An 18264-nucleotide genomic window follows, 5' to 3' on the forward strand; every position below is an offset into this window, starting at 1 on the left:
GGGTTTAGAAGCATTTTCTTTTTTAAAAAACTTTGATATTAATAGGTTAGATAGTGTAAATCATAACACAGGTTGCAAAAAATTTGTGCCATGTGCTTATTGAAGGCATGCTTGAACTATACTTTTGTAACAGTTATGCTGCATATAAAGGCATGAAGATAAAGGTTCAAACTGAATTTAATAATATCCACAGGGTAATTTCCACTAGAAGAACAACAACCATACGTAAACGAGACTAGACAAGGATGAACTGAAAACACAGGTCTAAACACACAAATGAGGTGATTAACAATGACACAGCTGACAGTGATGACAATCACATTAGAAACCATCATGACAAACTAGTGGCGGGAAAAGGTGCAACTGAGTCCAAACAGGGTGATATTGTGACAACTTTATTGTGATTAATGCAAAAAAATATGTAATTACAAAAAGAATGTACAAAAAAAGAATGCCATAAGCAGCTACAGGCCCTATAGCAACAGCTGAGAGTGTTTCAATGAGAAGAATTTTATATAAAAAATAAAAAAATTACTACAAGTCTGTTGCATGTGTGTGCATGTGTACTAAATGTGGTGAAAGCATGCTTGAGAAAAAGCAAGTTCAGAAATCATAGCTGACGTTTCGGAGTACAAAAAGAGTGAGCAATAGAAAGCAGCAAGATTTCAGTAAGTTGTTTAAACTGAGCAAATAGAATCACATCTTGGCATAGGGATATGAAGATGTCAGCAGTCTATAAGAGACTTCAGTGTGGAGGCAGATCTTTCCAGTTTTACTCGTCTCACACTGATGTTTCTCTGGATCCCCCTGAAATGAATTGGAGATGCACATGAAACAATCTAAACTATTGTCTTAAAGCTTAAAACTAATTACTGAAACAATATAGATACCTTAATAAAATTCTCTGTGAGTATCTCTGCACTCTGCTCAGAACCTAAAGATCATGTGAAAATATGCCAGTAGTGAGAAAATAATGCAAGTCTGAACATAGTAACTTTAAGCACATATGTGCTCTTAAATACATAAAAATGTAATTCACATGTAAACACATAAATGCTACTGTATAATTGTAATCGTTTTCTTTCTAATTTGTCATTTTAATTATAAACAACATTAAATATTTAAAACTCTTCTTTCATATCAGAATCAGCTTCATATGCTTTGTCAAAAAAACTCATTATGGCTACTACAAAAACAATCTTAACTAAATTTTTACACATTTATAATTTGTTTACAGCTTTTATCACTGATCAAAGACATTAGGTTTTATATTGGAAAAATCATAATAAATGTGTCAAGGAAATGAACAGTGATCGAGATACCTGTAGTTTGAGCCTGACAGAGGCAGTACACACAGATGGAGGACAGGAGTGAGGAGAGGAGAACACACACCGGACACACACTGAACAGCAGCGTCCAGCAGAGAACACAGTCTGATAGAGGAAGAGTGGAGGTGATGTTCGAGGGTCCAGAACACAAAGTTATTTTCTCTATATAAAATAAACATAAATAAATCAATGAATGTTGACTTTATATACAGTCATGAGGTGAAAAGGGTTCAGAACAAGTAGCCACTTGCTAAATATGAAATAAACACAAATGTATCAATGAATGTTAGTAAAAATGTATTTTTGTCCTGTTCATCTTGCTTCTTCAGTGAGAAAGTTCTCCATAATCACACAAGCAATGAAACTAGCAGAAAGATTTTCTTACCAGCAAAAGAAAGACGAGTCGTTCGGTTTCCATAATGGTACACTTCAGATGAGGAGATGATGCCTTTTTCATCTTTATTTACCTTATTCTCTATTTCTGCACAGTAATACAGTCCCAGATCAGAGGCACTGATGTTAGTAATATGTAGATCATGAGAATTACTGGAGCGATTGTAGATAAAGTTGAAACGCTGAAACATCTCTAGATGCCATTTCTCCCTAAAATCTATTACGAGAGAGGGTTGATCTTCATGAGAGCAGTTTCTTATCCATACAAAGCGGAAACCAAAAGTTACAGAGCGATCACAGTAGAGAGTGATGTTGTCTCCTGGTCTGACTTTCATCTCCACTTCTGCTCCATAGATTCTGTTCTGACTGAACAACAAAACACCTGTAAAAGTGCAAAATAACTTAATAAAGCACTTACATTTGAAATGTACTACCATACAAAAATATTCACAGTAATACTGACAAACTCCAAACAGCTGAAGACTTTCTCATAACCATTTTTTCTTACACATAAACACGATGAAAGCATTTCTTGGCCTCTCCATCTCTGTGAGTGACTGTGAATAACTGACACTATGAGGGTCTTACAGACGGCAGCTCTCATCTGATTGGTTCACGTCAATGGAAAATCTTTTCTAAAATGTCTCACGTCACAGGGGGTTGTCATTAAATGAGGTTATCATGTGTAGCCTATGTACAAAGAGTAAGAGCGGTATTAACTAAACATCAACCAAACATTAGTTACCCTATAGAGAGTTTGCTCTGATTTGATCTGATTGGTTCACAAAAATAGAAATAATCATCAAACAGATATGAAGAGAGAGTAAAACTTTTGTTTGTCTGAGATAGAAATGTTTAGCATTAAATAATTTTGATTCAGACATGCAGATAATCATCTTCACTAGAGAAATTTTGTACTTTACATTTCAAATGGTCAAGTTTTTTTTTTTTTTTTTATTAAAGTTCAGATGTAAAATTTGATGTTCTCTGTCATATTGTAATGGATTCAAACCAGCAACATGTAAAACTGTCAAAACAGGAAACCACAGCTCTTATATTCAGAACACTTACAGCATACGCCTCACATTTGCTGCTGTGACATGTCGTCAAACTCAAACTTCACACCTCTTACTTGATCACTGGTCACCACACTGTAAAAACAAATATTGTTGGTTTAACTTAAACAAATAAGTTACCTGGTTGCCTTAACATTTTGAGTTAATTGAGTGAGTTAATCCACCAAAGGAGATTGATTTAATAAATAGAAACTTATATTATTATGCTATCTGAATCACATTCATTAACTAAGTTGATTTGACAGAAGATAAAAAGTTGTGATAACAAATCAAGAAAATGAGTTTTTACAATGCAGGCACAAATGTTTCCATTAGCCTTTCTGTGGTTTTGTGTGTTTGTTAGAGTGCACACATTTGTAAGGAAGTTTGCCCAGCTTGTCTATACTGTGGTCAAGGCCGCATTAATGCACAGGCTTACCTGGGCTGAAGCCCAGGGGCCTCCCAAGTTCAGGGGCCTCCCATGTTCAGGTTCATGATGAGCTGAAAAGGTCATATTGTTTTGTAACTTGTCAGGTTTTCTGTCAATCACTCTAATCGCACGTTACATGTCTTCTGATTGAGTGACCCACGTGGCCCCATAAACCCCGTTCACACAGCCAGCGATTTTGTCGCTCTATGTCGCTAGTCTCTATACTGTGAAGTCGCTTGTGGGCGTTGGTAGTGCTGTCGCTCTAATGTTATTGGTAGACTGCTCATCTGGCCACATCTACAAAACACCATCACAAGTGATACAACTATATTATTTTAATTTGACTAGGAATTAGGCTCAAAAGAAACAGTATGCTGCTGGGAGACTGGGTTGCAACATCTCTAGAGTGATTGTGAATAACTGACACTGGTGAGGGTCTTACAGACATCAGCATTTATCTGATTGGTTAACGTCAATGGAAAGTTTTAGTGCCTTGAGATGAAGGGGTTTGGAATTAGATAAAAAAGAAAAAAAAAAGAAAAAAAAAGAGCTGTGTCAACCAGTCACCAGTTTCCTTTATTACGTTTATTAAGGAACTGCTCATATTTATTCCAGAAGATCATTTATTGAGGAAAACATTAACTGACCTTGCAAATCAAAGTGCTCATAAACAATTAAGGCCATAGAGCTCCTCTACTAATCTATGATGAGCTAAATCAGCTAATGACACATAAACAAAGAATCACTGGGCCAGAGTCAAATTCATGAGATTCTTTGATTAATAGTTGTGGGTCTTCTGAAGAAAATCTGAACATGACAAAACAGGAAACCCACAACCTTTTCATTCAGGCCACTCTGAATGCACATGAGTGCGTGAATGTATTTTCTGTTCATCACTCACCAAGAAAAAAAAAGTCCATTAGCATATAGGCCTATGTGGTTTTGTGTATATTTCAAGAGAGGTAGCTAAGAGCAGCATGCTCTATTGTGATCAGTTTTGTATTTTTTATTGTTATTTTGTTATTTTAACCTCCGCTATAATTTAATATACATTGTTCAAATTGTTAATCCCTCAAAATTGATTGGAACAAGGAATATACATTCAAACATACAGCTCTCATATACAGTCCAAGAGCACTGGGACTTTTACTGTTATATCACTTCACCTGTGCATTATTAGTGGTGGGTTTTTTTGTGACCCTTTTTTTGTCATAGCTGTGATACTGTGAAGATTGTGTAATTTCATATTACCTGGCTTTGGTAACCACAAATGTTTTATTTTAATACATGAGCAATTAATCAAGCAATGACATAATAAGAACTAGCAGAAATGTGTCTTACCTGCAAAAGGGAGTCGAGTTCAGGTTTAAAAATTATGTTTTATTGGAAAAAAAAGAACAAGAATTTGAAACAATCTGTAACAGTCACTGACTAACTTAAAAGTTAGAAAGTACAATTTTACAATACATTTTTATTTATTTTTTGCATTCTAACAACAAGGGGTTGAGGATTAAAGTGCAGCGTATAACAAGGTGAAACTAAAATAAATGTGAACTGAGTCTCGAAAAACTAACAACACACAAAACGTGACAAAGACTATGGCTGCATCAAAAATCACATACTTCCCTAATATAATAGGCAAAAAAAATAAATAACAGTATGTGACAAAAGTAGTATGTCCGAATTCATAGTAGCCTACTGATAAAAGAGATGACCTGCTTTTTCAGGTGAGATTCTGAAGTGTGCTGCTGCGTCTCAATTCAGAGGCTGCATCCTGCGTCCAAATAATAATAATAATAACTTTAAAGCGGTTCAAATGTTGATTTGTTTCTTACCAAGATGTGATTATATGTAGTTTATAATCTTTATTATATACAGAAATGGACCATGGTGACCATGGTGAAATGGACCACTTTCCATACATGACCTGCACCTTGTAGAATAAAAACTGCTTTTATTAGGCTATTGACATGACTGAAGTCATATTGAGTGTTTAAGCATATTTTGTCATTTTGAAAGCATTTTTTTTATCATTATTTCTTTGTGGATTCTTTATTTATTAAAACATTTTAATGAGGAGAAATAACTGGGTGCACCTGAAAGACCAGATTAAGTTAGATGGAGACACTAGATGGAGCCTGTGAGTTTTGGAATATCCTTTTATAATTATTTCCTCTTCTATTGACTTATTTATATCTACCGAAAAACGGTGCATTTATTGTTTATTGTGTATACAACATGAAATAATTAATATAGAAACAAAAAATGATAAAAGAAAATATGAAGGAATAAATTACAAAATAATCAGTCACAACAATATCAACCATCTCTTCGCTTACTTATTTTTTTTTAAAAAAACTATTGTTGCAGTTCAATAAAATGATTTAGTTCAAATAATAATATATCATATTTTCAGCCTACAGACAAATATTTGTGGTTATTATGCACTGAACAGAAACATATAACTGACAGACAACAACACTAAGGCATGACTGTTTAAAGGGTCAAGTGGAAACATTTGTGGTTGGTACTACAATAAGAGAGAAAGAGTGAGATGCACACAGGAAACAAATGCACACAGGAAACCCATTTGAGCATCCTGTTGATCTACATTTTGTTGCACAAAAGATGTCCATTGTACCCAAGTTAATATATCCTATATATTTTTTCATAGGTGTGAGGACAATGGATGTGGAGTTAAGTCCTACTTTTGTGGTCCCTTCTATGACAAACAAAGTAGGCTAATTATGATTCTGATCTCAAGGCAAATTGAGATCTGCTTTAAAAACTTTAAAAGTTTGCATTTTTTTAATGGCACAGAAGGACATTTTGAGAAAAAAATAAATAAAATTGAAGCCTGTTTTATTATTATTATTATTATTTTGTTCATTCCAATATAATAAATCAAATTAATGAAGTATTTTTTATTATTATTGTGAATGTGTTGTGTATCATGCATAATTGTGTTTGTATATAAAAATGTGCTGCACGTTTGTGTGCATGTAAATGCGGTGAAAGCATGCTTGAGAAAAAGCAAGTTCAGAAATCATAGCTGACGTTGTGGAGTACAAAAAGAGTGAGCAATAGAAAGCAACAAGATTTCAGTAAGTTGTTTAAACTGAGCAAATAGAATCACATCTTGGCATAGGGATATGAAGATGTCAGCAGTCTATAAGAGACTTCAGTGTGGAGGCAGATCTTTCCAGTTTTACTCGTCTCACACTGATGTTTCTCTGGATCCCCCTGAAATGAATTGGAGATGCACATGAAACAATCTAAACTATTGTCTTAAATCTTAAAACTAATTACTGAAACAATATAGATACCTTAATAAAATTCTCTGTGAGTATCTCTGCACTCTGCTCAGAACCTAAAGATCGTGTGAAAATATGCCAGTAGTTAGACAATATCAATATTATAAACATAAATAAATAAAAACGTGCTATACATAAAAATGTCAGTATATCGTGTAAACACATAAATGCTCCTGCTGTATGCAGCTTTCTTTATCATTAGTCATTTCTGATTATATAAATATTATATTAACCTATATTATCATTAAATATATGTGACACAGAACGTTCATATCAGAATCAGCTTCATGTTCCTTCCCAAAAAAGCTCACATTAAAGGGAAATTCCACCAGTGGAGACATGAATATGTATTGAAAGTGGGTCATGTATGTAGTAGAATAGTAGCATACATTTCTAATTTGGTTCCTTCTTGGCCGAGAAAAGGCAGAAAATGACTTTTTAGTGCTTGTGGATTGCAGACAACAATCCCCATAGTGCATTGCAATGCTCAGCTCCGCAGGCCACTCCCACTGTCGAACTCAATGGTTAAACTCCGCCCATCAATCTATCAACCAACGATCTAGACTAGAGTTGAGCTCCACTCTACGCTACCACGAGACCGCCTGGAAATCATTTCACACAATTCTAGTGAAGAGTTAGTTTGCGAACTCATTATTGAATTACTCCTCGTTTGTGTTTCGAAATGGTGTGCACTTGCATGGTACCGGGATGTTCAGCCAGCACAAGGAAAATACACGTAAGTTTTCATAGATTACCGAAAGAGTTGGACTTGTGCAAAAAGTGGCTACGGGCTATCAATAACACGAAGTTCGGAGAGGACACAGCCATTGAAGCACTAAAACATCTGACGGTGTGCAGTCTACATTTCAAGCCAGAAGACTTCGAACCCAACCCCTTAGGAGTGAAGAGACCCGCGCTTGTGAAAACCGCAATTCCGTCGATATTTACCTTGCCAGATGATGACGACGAACAGACAGTAACGACTGGAACTAGCAGCGCTAAACGCATTTGCCTGGAGGTAAGGTTCTTTCTGACTCGACTCTATTAGCAGCTACTGATGAGAACACACACTGACATAGTCGTCTGCTGTAAAGCAGCACATCTCCTATGATTTGGCTGTTTACAAAGTAAATATCTTATGTTTTGGCCGGTGAAATCAAACGCACTGGCACTGATCTGTGATAGGTCTGTTAGCGCATTAGGACCAACCCCCTATGGGCGGGTTTGAAAGGGTGGGAACTAGTGCTTGTAGTCTCAACAGAAATCCCCCTCTTACACTTCCTCCGACAAAGACGCAAAATAACGATTTTTGCGTCATCGTGGGAGGAAGTGTAAGAGGTAAATACGGATTTCTCCCGTCTCAGGGGAAAATGAGAGAGTGTTGCACGACCATTAAATAGTATGACTGGGTTTCTAACAATGCAAAGCTTAATGCAAATGGGTGGAGTGTTCCTTTAAGCCAATAACAAACTTTAAATCTTAAAATTGAATAAGCTCAACAACATAAAGTGAAAAAAAAAAACTTTAGAACTTTGATAACTGGGAACATACGTTATTTTCTGACAGAACATATGCAAAATCAAAATACTTTGATAGAATATTTACTGTTGTATACCACACAAGAGTCACAGCCTTTTTTTAAAATGACTTCCTTTAAATTTTGTTTTCAGCTTTGAATTCTGACCAAAGATTCAAGAAATTAGGTTTTATATTAGGAAAATCATAAAAAAAAGTGTTAAAACATACCTGCAGTTTGAGCCCAACAGAGGCAGTACACAAAGATGGAGGACAGGAGTGAGGAGAGGAGAACACACACCGGACACACACTGAACAGCAGCGTCCAGCAGAGAACACAGTCTGATAGAGGAAGTGTGGAGGTGATGTTGAACTGCTCAGCATGAGGAGACACTGACTCTTAAAGAAACATAAGCATGTCATTTTTACAGGAAACTCTTAAACTCATACTCATATACTCTTTTAGTTTCTTTTCAAGAGAAAAGTAAAGTGAAAGTTCTACAGACTTAGATAATAATAATAATAAATTAACAGTTAACAGATATGGGTTTTTTGTTACCTGCAAGAGAGAGACGAGTTGTTCGGTTTCCATAATTGTACACTTTAGATGAGGAGATGATGCCTTTTTCATAATTTACCTTATTCTCTACTTCTGCACAGTAATACAGTCCCAGATCAGAGACACTGATGTTAGTAATATGTAGATCATGAGAATTACTGGAGCGGTTGTAGATAAAGCTGAAATGCTGAAATATCTCCAGGCCCCATTTCGTAAAATCTATTACGAGAGGTGGTTGGTTTTCATGAGAGCAGTTTCTTTTCCATATAATGATGAAACCATGAGTTACAGAGCGATCACAGTAGAGAGTGATGTTGTCTCCTGGTGTGACTTTCATCTCCACTTCTGCTCCATAGATTCTGTTCTGAATGAACAGAACAACACCTGTAAAACAGCAAAATAACTCTTTAAAGCATTTAAAATTGCATTATGTGCTTCCAAACATAAGTACTGACATTGAATTGCTTTGGGAAAAAAAGCAATCTAAATAAAATATAAAAAATAGTATAATCTTTCTTACATAAAAGCACGATGAAAGCATTTCTTGACCTCTCCATCTCAGAGATTGTGAATAACTGACACTGCGAGGGTCTTACAGACATCAGCTCTTATCTGATTTATTCACGTCAATGGAAAGTTTTAATACCTTTGAGATGAAGAGGTTTGGATTGAAATTAGAACAGTCGCCAGTTTCCTAATTTGGCTGAATCAAGCAATACTTTTCATACATTTATTCCAGAAGAGCATTTATTGTGAAAATGTAAACTGACCTTGCAAATCAAAATTCTCATACACACATTGAGTATTGAGATTGTGAACAGATTGAGAATCACTTGGCCAGAGTCAAATTCATGAGGTTCTTTGATTAATAGTTGTGTGTCTAATAAAGAAAATAATGAAAAACGTAACAAAACAGGAAACACACAACCTTTTCGTTCAGAACGACCACTCTGCATGCACATGAATGCATTATCTGAGATAAACAGTTCATTATCTTCTAGTTCATCTCTAACCAAGCATAAATGTTTCCATTGCAGGCCTATGTGGTTTTGTGTAGCTTGCAGTTTATGCTCTAGCAGCTCTACTGTCGTAAAACAGTTTTTATATTGTTTTCATTGCTATAAAAATGCACTCTCTGCTATAAAAGAAACAATTAATGTCAGTTAATGTACAGTATTTATTCCTCGAATTTGATTGGCACGAGCACAGTTCAAGACTATTATCAAGTCCAAATGGGACTTCACTGTTTTCGTCACTCTGCTTGTCTTTGCGCGTTCTAGACTTCAGCCTGTGCATTAGTGGTGGGTCTTTTCAAAGACCCCAATCCACACACGTTCTTTGTCATGGCTGTGAATGCATAGTAAAGATTGTGTAATTTCATATTAACTGGCTTTGGTTTCCACAAATGTTTCATTTTAATAGATGCGCAATAATGGTTCTTATGATCACTGTGCATCTATGTGCAATATCTATTTGACCACGGGTGGATTCAACTACAGAGAGAATAGGCTGATTCTGGATGTGGTGAATTGGCTTAAAACTCATTCTCAGAACAGGAGTCGACGTTTCAGTCTGGACATATGAAATCATCCGTATTATACACGTTAGACCTACAGCACAGAAGATGGCATTATAATGCGCCTATTTATGCTCAACTCGCCGGTACTCTTTAGAAGATGATGATGATAAGGGCTGCACCCAAAATCACATACTCTCTTGAGCAGGTACACTTTTTGAATTTGAATAAGTAATTACTTTGCGACTGTTAAAAAAAAAGTATGTTCTAACAGAGAAGCAAACTCATCAGGGGTGAAAAAGGTCACAAAGTTTACCTTAACTTTAACTTATTCGTTAACTACTTTAAAATTGAAAAGAAATTAAATAAGCTATAATTACTAACGCTAATTATTATTATTATTATTATTATTATTGAGTAAATATTGCATTAAATACCTTTATATAGTTTCAAATTTAATAAAAAAAAATATATTTTTAAACACTGCTTTAAAAGGGACACATGAAAAAGAGTGCTTTAAAGGGATAGAAAATGACCTCATGATTTACTCACCCTCAAGCCACTCTAGGTGTATATTTTCTTTCAGACTAATTCAATTGGAGTTATTTTCAAAAAATGTCCTGGCTAATCCAAGCGGCAGTGAATTGGAGCCCAAAATTGGAAGCCCATAAAATAATCTTTTATCTTTATCCAGATCCTTTTATAATCCATCCATTATAAAAGTAACCCACACGGCTCCGGGGGTTAATAAGGGCCTTCTGAAGCGAAGTGATGCATTTGTGTAAGAAAAAAAACATATTTAAAACATTATTAGCTATAATAATTAGCTTCCAGCAGATGACCGTACACATCAAGTCAACTTGTGCCAGAGTAACCCCTGCTCCTCTTCTCTTATATCGAAATCCTCTGATATTTCTCTTTAAAATTTCTCATTTTAGACTTCTAATTCGTGACCGGTGTTTTGCGTTGCGTACGGCCGTCTGCCGGAAGCTAGTTATTATAGCTTATAAAAAATTAAAATATGGATATTTTTCTTACAAAAACCCATTGCTTCGCTTCAGAAAGCCTTTATTAACCCACTGGAGCCATATGGATTATTTTTTATTATGCATGGATGCATTTTTTTGCTTGGAAGCTTTAAATATAACTCTCAGATTGTGTTAGTCTGAAAGAAGATAGTCATATACACCTTGGATGGCTTGAGGGAACTATCCCTTTAAGTTTTTATCTTAAACTGTAGAAGCTACTAATGTATTCAGCCAACACAGACTTTTTTTTTTTTTATTCCTTCACATCTATGTTGCAGTTGCTGCAGTTACACACAGCACAACGAATCTCTTATTTACATTGTGTATACGCTTTGGTGTTATAATGAAAGGATTTGCAAGCATGTAGAACGCAGTCAGTGAACTTGGGTTAAACAAAAACTAGTTCAGAGTGGATTCTGACTTACCTACAGTAAACACCTCTGATTGGACATTGCTTTCAACAGAGATGCCTGTGATTGGCAATCCTCAATGCTGCAAAAACAAATTGGAAATAGAAGCCCTTGCCTTTGTGCCACACACACAAATGTGAAGAGTTTGAAAGCAGTCGCACACACAGAATCCTCCCCCTACACGAATCACACAAATAACCTCTTTTGGATTCAAAATGGCGATACATAAAGATAAGTTTGCATCCCTGGTTAATGTGTCTAGGCAATATATCAGGGGCTTTTCCTCCAAGTAGCAAAGGAGGCAGTGCCTCCTCAAAAAATATGATGAGAAAATAATCCATATTACAAAAATAAAACAACACAAATATTACAAAATGTGACATTAAAACCTATATAAATCACTCGTTTTTCCAAAGTAACACTGTCCAACAATGACACCAGCAGGTAAAATTACTGCCTTGTCTCGTGCCTCCCCTGAGCCCATTGACTTTTAACAGACCCCCTAAAACGTATGGTGGGGTTAGACAGTCACGTAAGGGGAGGCAATGTGATTGGTTATGATTGCCTATGATTGTTTTTGCTTTATTCTCTTTTATACTTTATTTTTTTGTATTAATGTTTTAATTGGTAACACTTTAGAATAACGTTTCATTAGTTAACATTAGTTAACATGAACTAATAATGAACTGCACGTATACAGCCTTTATTAATTTTTGTTAATATTATTTCAACATTTACTTATGCTTCATTAAAATCTTGTTAACATAAGTTAATGCACTGTGAACTAACAATGAACAGCTGTATTTTTAACTAACGTTAACAAAGATTAACAAACACAGCAACAAATTTATTGGTCATGGTTAGTTAATACATTAATTAACGTTAAATAATGAACCTTTTTGTAAAGTGTTACCAATATATTCAACATTAATTTCCTTATGTTTTGTGCTGTATTGTCATCTCAAGGTTTTTAGTGTCACAGGACAATGTTGTGAAGCATTCATTTTACTTTTCCTAGTAAAATAGGCAAATCTGATTTTATGCTGATCAGACAAAGGTATACTGATCATAGAGAGGCAATTAAGATTATGCAACTAAGATTACTCAGTAAACTCTATACAAATACCATCACTTTATCTCCCACGTCCTCTGTCTGCACCTCTTGTTCTATAGGTTTTTACTGTTAAAAATATCAGACCAAAATCTGATATGTCCTAACAGAGAGGTCTAGTGATGATTGGATTGAACACAGTTCATTTGTTAACTTTTCACTTGATGTATTGCACTTATATTTATATACTTTAAAAGCAAAGAAAACTGACTGGATCTCACAACTCTGGAAGAGACATATATTTCTCTGTACTGAATGTTGTGCTTCATACTTAAGATTCATGATCAGTTCATATTTTGATCTGATCAGTCAGTTCATGATCTTCATATATAACAGGAACATTAATCATGATCAAGTCATTTTATATAGGCTATATTTTATTCCCAAAGGATTCGGAAAGATTCAAATGAATAAAACGTGTACATCAAATGTAACTAGGCTATGTCTTTGAATCTTTTAATTCTGACAAGAACATTTAATAATGCATGCATAGCAGGGCTTTATTCCTAGAGCGTGTACATATAGTCCGCAGGAGACAAATTATACGTACACTATGTAATTTTTTTCGCCGCTAGGGGTCGCTAACCTCTTAGAATAACAAAGGTGTAGTTTGATGACGCAACATTTGCTAAGAATTATGGATCTTGTTGTCAACGTCAAGCCGACCGATCTAATAATGTTTATGGATGAGTAAATACATCGATGTTTTTATCATGACTGTGATATGAAGCATTTTGTGATTGCTAAGAGACAGCTATCAGCTCCACACGCGACGCGAGTCCCGCGGATATAAAAGGAATATGGACATTTCATTCTACCGAACTACACGCGAGTGCAGAATTACAACTCACAGGTCAGTTTATTAGACAAATTAAACTTGTGAGGTAACGCAGCGCTGTTTCACTTGGTCTAACATTACACTATCACACTAAACTGCATGTGAATGTGTTGGAATGTATGTTATTCTGTGTTAGTTTGTCTGTATGAGACTAGCAGTAAGCTAGATCAACATTAGAATAACATACAGATCATATTCTAACATTTTATCATTGTTGAACTATATAACATTGATTAGTTTTATGTAAATGTGCTCACCTGTTTAATAAAGTACATGTAGAAGTGGTCGAAGTCTCGGACGTGGAGCTCTCGTTTATATACTGTCTATGGGAGCTCTCGGCATCTCGCTGATATTGATTCTCGTTTTAGTTCTCCTTTTTTTATCCAAAGTCTGCTTGCCATGGTCCATAATGTTTGAACGAAACAACAACAGCGTTTCATTTCATTTCATTTCAAATGTGTAGTTACATTTCGAACTACACATTTGGCCACGTCTGTCGCCTTGGTTACTATCAGAGGGCTCTGGTTGCCATGGCAGTACGAGCGGAAACCAGGGACAACGCGGATATGACGTCATTGACGGCGACAAAACGGAAATAAAGAAAGGTGCCGTGTCTTCGAATTAAATGACAAATTTCCAGGGGGGCAGCATTTTATATTATTTTGAAGCTTCCCCAGGCACCGCCATTGGCTAGCGAACCCCCACCTGCTGTTAGCCTCCCATTGACTCCCATTCATTTTCGCGTCACTTTGACAGCGAATAACTTTACATCTGAGGCGTTTAAAGACTCCATTTGTCCATTATTTATTTCTAAAGAAACACGACAATGTATAAAAGTCTCCATTACCTTGTAGCTTACGTTATGGCCCCGTAGAAGCAATTTTTGTAAAAATAGGCTAACGATTGCGTCATAACCACGCGACTCTCTGTCGCACAGTAGAGAAATTACCGTATGGACAGGAGGAGAAGCTCGCAGGCAATCGGGGGGACGTGGAGGCAAAATGACAAAATAATTAATCAGAATACCTACTAAAAGTTTCTCCTGCTCCTAGCTCATGGACACCTCCTACTCACACTCTCCGTCTCTGCAAGTTTCGGAAGAGAATGATTCAGATTTCTCTTGGCACAGCTACTAGAAGACAGACGGGTTGCTCACTTCACATCTACGTCATCAAGCTCAGTTTGAGTCTGCGCAGTACGCTCGACCCCCAGGAAGTGAAAGCTTCTAATTGACTTCACTTGTCTCTGTTGAATCTAATGGGGTCGCTGTGTCCAGTTTATATACTGTCTATGCAAATTTCTCCTGGTTTGAAAGTTGTTGGAAACAGTCGGGATAATGTAAGTACACAACTAAAAAAAATATATAACATAGATAGTGATTTTTGCTATTTTTAAAGCAAAAAAGTTACATATTGTACCTTTAATACAGTAACAATGCATCACTTTCAACCTCTTGTTGAAACAACTGTCAAAATGGATGGCTTGCAACATGACTGTTTTGAAAGAATTACAGTGTGAATGGTAAGATCACAGTACTGGTTGTCTGCAACTTCATATATCATCTGTCTCAGAAATCTGAAACAATAAAACTACATAATATATGCAGCTTTAAAAAAAACAGATGTCTCCTATATATGCACGTCATTACATACATTATCATCAGTTGAATGTGTGGTGGACAGGACATGAAAATCCATTAATACTAAAAATAAATGTTTATGTTCAACGGCTCTGGACTGATCTGTGTAGGTAGGAGGAGAGCCCTGCCAGGAAAGTCTCAAACACACACACTCACAAGGCGATTCACACGTGAATGACATTCACATTCAAGGATAAACAACTCGTACATTTTAAACATTCAAAGGTTTTTGTCTACAGAGTTGTAGATCTACGTTTTGCATTTGTGAAATAATGAACAAAGAAAAAAAAAACGTTTTTTGGGGTCGACAGATTATAAAAACTTATTAATGTTTTTTTAGCTTGTTTGCTGTAGGCTACACCTTGTCACATGCTTTTCAACATTGTTTTGTTTTTTGTTATAAGTCAGAAATGACAAGGAGGCAGCCTCTCGCAATGCAAAGTCAATGGAAACGGTTGGATTGTTTTCACCCCGGTGTGGGCGTGGCCTAAATACGCTCTGTCTCCGCCTTTGAGAAAATGAAAGCTCAGATGGGCCAATCTGGAATCTTCCCTATATGTCGTCATGCGGGGAAAGGTTACCTCCCCTTTCTACGGTGGCCGAGAAGGGTCATAACACAAACAAACGCCACAACTACATATTCAGAAAACAACTTTGTCGATTTCACATCACGTACGCTGCAAATATTCACAGCACGAGCAAATAGGGAAACAAACTGCAAACAGCAAAGACACAACGGAAATGTTTCCAGGGGGGCCATAATCAGTGACGGCTACAAGAGGTAAGTGTTTCTCTTTTATTATGACAGACTTGTCGATGTGCTCTGAAACCGATGGTTTTGTGTGTTTTCAACATATTAAGTTATTGTCCCCATAACGTATTAGTCCACGCAGATAATTGTTAAACGTTCTGCCAGCGTTGTTAGCTGGAAACTAGCTGGCTAGCTCGCTTCTGGTCACTAAAGATGCATTACCGGCGTTTGTACATTGTTGTCCTGATATCTGAACTATTTATTTATTTTTCAGATTGAAATGTTCTGTCCGTTTTGTGCTGCAAACCACTTCGGTATCAGAGCACCGACAACTTAAGTCTGTCATAATAAAAGAGAAACACCAGAGAATGTCTAATAAGGCCGTAGACGGGCTCTGGAAACACTTACCTCTTGTAGCCGTCACTGATTATGGCCCCCCTGGAAACATTTCCGTTGTGTCTTTGCAGTTTGCAGTTCGTTTCCCTATTTGCTCGTGCTGTGAATATTTGCAGCGTACGTGATGTGAAATCGACGAAGTTGTTTTCTGAATAAGTTGTTGTGGCGTTTGTATGTGTTTTCTGAATATGTAGTTGTTGTGGCGGCGTTTGCATGTGTTTTCTGAATTTGGAGGTGTTTTCTGTAGTTGTTGTGGCGTTTGTTTGTGTTGTGACCCTTCTCGGCCACCGTACGCTTTGCCCGCCCAGAGAATTTGGCCCGCCCATGAGAAAATAAGATACAATGGTGCGAGCGCGATATTATTTTTTCCTCGAGAGGCATCATGGCTTGCAAACGAGCGAGGCATGGCAGTTGCTCAGTGTTTGGATGTAGCCCTACAAATGTCTTAAAAAGTCTTTTTTTAGCTCCTTCATCTGAGCCTCTAAAGAGCCAGTGGGTACATTTTATTTTCTCTGGAAATACACCGACACGACTTCCCAAAGTTTTGTATGTCTGCGCCAAACATTTCACCAATGACTGTTTCCTCAACTTGGGCCAATACAAAGCTGGCCTTGCTGAACGTCTGAAAATAAAGTCTGGATCAGTACCAACTCTCCTTGACTCAGCTACAAACCTCGGACAAGTAAGTCAACTAACACTATATAATTTTGTTGCTTTACTGTATATGGTTACCTAGCTTGTTACCCTTAGAATGTGGCTGTAACATTAGCTCTGCAGCTAACAGCCCAGTTGCTGTTGCTAATGTGTAGATAGCATCAAGTATGTGTGTTAATACACACACTGTAATGCGAGTGTTGTGCACTTCTTTGTTAATTGGATAACCGTTCTGCTGTTGGTGTTACGGCGCGCGCTATGTCCGCATCTCCCCTCATGCTAATACAGCTTTAGAACGATAGCAAATCAGAGCAACATGAAAAAGCCAACAATATAGGCTAGCATTAGCTACATGATAATAACTGTAACAAACAAACCAATTAAAGTAACTAACGTTACATATCCAGACACAATATTTTAAACTAATCATTCGGAGACGTCCTGCTGTAGCCGCTGAGTTGAAACTTCTTCAGGTGCTTCTCCATCCATATCAGAGAAGTATCCATATGCAATACATCCAATGTAAACATTAGCGCATGGTACCGTGGCCGCAAGCTGGTCAAGGCCACACCCCCACCCTCCACCTTGCCCCGCCTCTCTCCTCCTCATTGGCATTTAAAGCTACAGACAGAAATGGCACGTCCTAAGGAAAGCTCATTGTGGGACTGGCTCATAGTGGCTGTAATTCTGCTCCAAGGCTGAATTTCGAGAAAGAGACTTCAGATACAGTATTAGGTAGGGGTGTAACGATACCCTAATTTCACGATTCGATACATATCACAATACTAAATTCACGATACGATATTATTGCGATACTCCAAGACATATAATAAAAGGTAAAGAAAAAATGTACTGTTGATTAAATGCTAAATTTGATATAACATTGTGGGTGTAAATGAATAGGCTTGGACAATGGTGACACCAGAATTAATATATTCATGATTCTGAACCTGAAAATACAGAATTATTTTAGACGAATATGCTTGCACTCTGTCACTGGCTAGATATATTTAAAATAATGTAGGCCACTTTTTACTGGTAACATAAGACTTATAACATAAGCATTATCAGGACCCACTAATATTCCCCCATTATTATACATTATATTCAACATAATATATTGTAGTTTAATGTAGTACTGACTCTGAAAACTTCAATTTGTTCTCACAGGGTAATTTTTATTTTGGGTGAACTATCCACGATACATATTGTTGCATTTTTGTATTGCGATATATTGTGACACGATATATTGTTACACCCCTAGTATTAGGGGACCATAAAGGCCTATATAAAAGCTTCCAAAAAGCAGCATGTCATAGGACCTTTA

The 18264-nt window shown here is 36.5% G+C and overlaps 1 protein-coding gene across 2 annotated transcripts; it reads right to left on the minus strand.

Annotated features, from left to right (window-relative positions):
• Nucleotides 1-379: 379 nt before the first annotated feature.
• Nucleotides 380-8425, minus strand: LOC311074764 (uncharacterized protein). 2 transcript variants are annotated; one of them, XM_084101631.1, is made up of 6 exons: nt 8267-8425; nt 2793-2872; nt 1714-2103; nt 1323-1490; nt 891-934; nt 380-807 (listed from the first exon to the last, which is right to left on the minus strand). In XM_084101631.1, exons 3-6 carry the CDS (start codon nt 2054-2056, stop codon nt 697-699), a joined length of 666 nt encoding a protein of 221 aa, XP_083957757.1. In that variant the 5' UTR covers nt 2057-2103; nt 2793-2872; nt 8267-8425; the 3' UTR covers nt 380-696. The 2 variants fall into 2 exon arrangements, with proteins under 2 accessions (XP_083957757.1, XP_083957756.1); XM_084101630.1 differs by lacking the exons at nt 2793-2872; nt 8267-8425 and adding an exon at nt 2230-2344.
• Between the last annotated feature and the right edge of the window lie 9839 nt (nt 8426-18264).

Source organism: Abramis brama (genome assembly GCF_963993115.1).
Source record: "Abramis brama genome assembly, chromosome: 2".
Classification (NCBI taxonomy): domain Eukaryota; kingdom Metazoa; phylum Chordata; class Actinopteri; order Cypriniformes; family Leuciscidae; genus Abramis; species Abramis brama.

Bases quoted from the DNA above. Each gene is read 5' to 3' on its own strand.
- LOC311074764 (XM_084101630.1), bottom strand. From the start codon at position 2,266: ATGGAGAGGCCAAGAAATGCTTTCATCGTGTTTATGT. The intron at 2,104-2,229 runs GTAAGAAAAAAT...GCACTTTTACAG, and splicing joins TGCTTTCATCGTGTTTATGT to GTGTTTTGTTGTTCAGTCAG. The intron at 808-890 runs GTATCTATATTG...AATTCATTTCAG, and splicing joins TCACAGAGAATTTTATTAAG to GGGGATCCAGAGAAACATCA.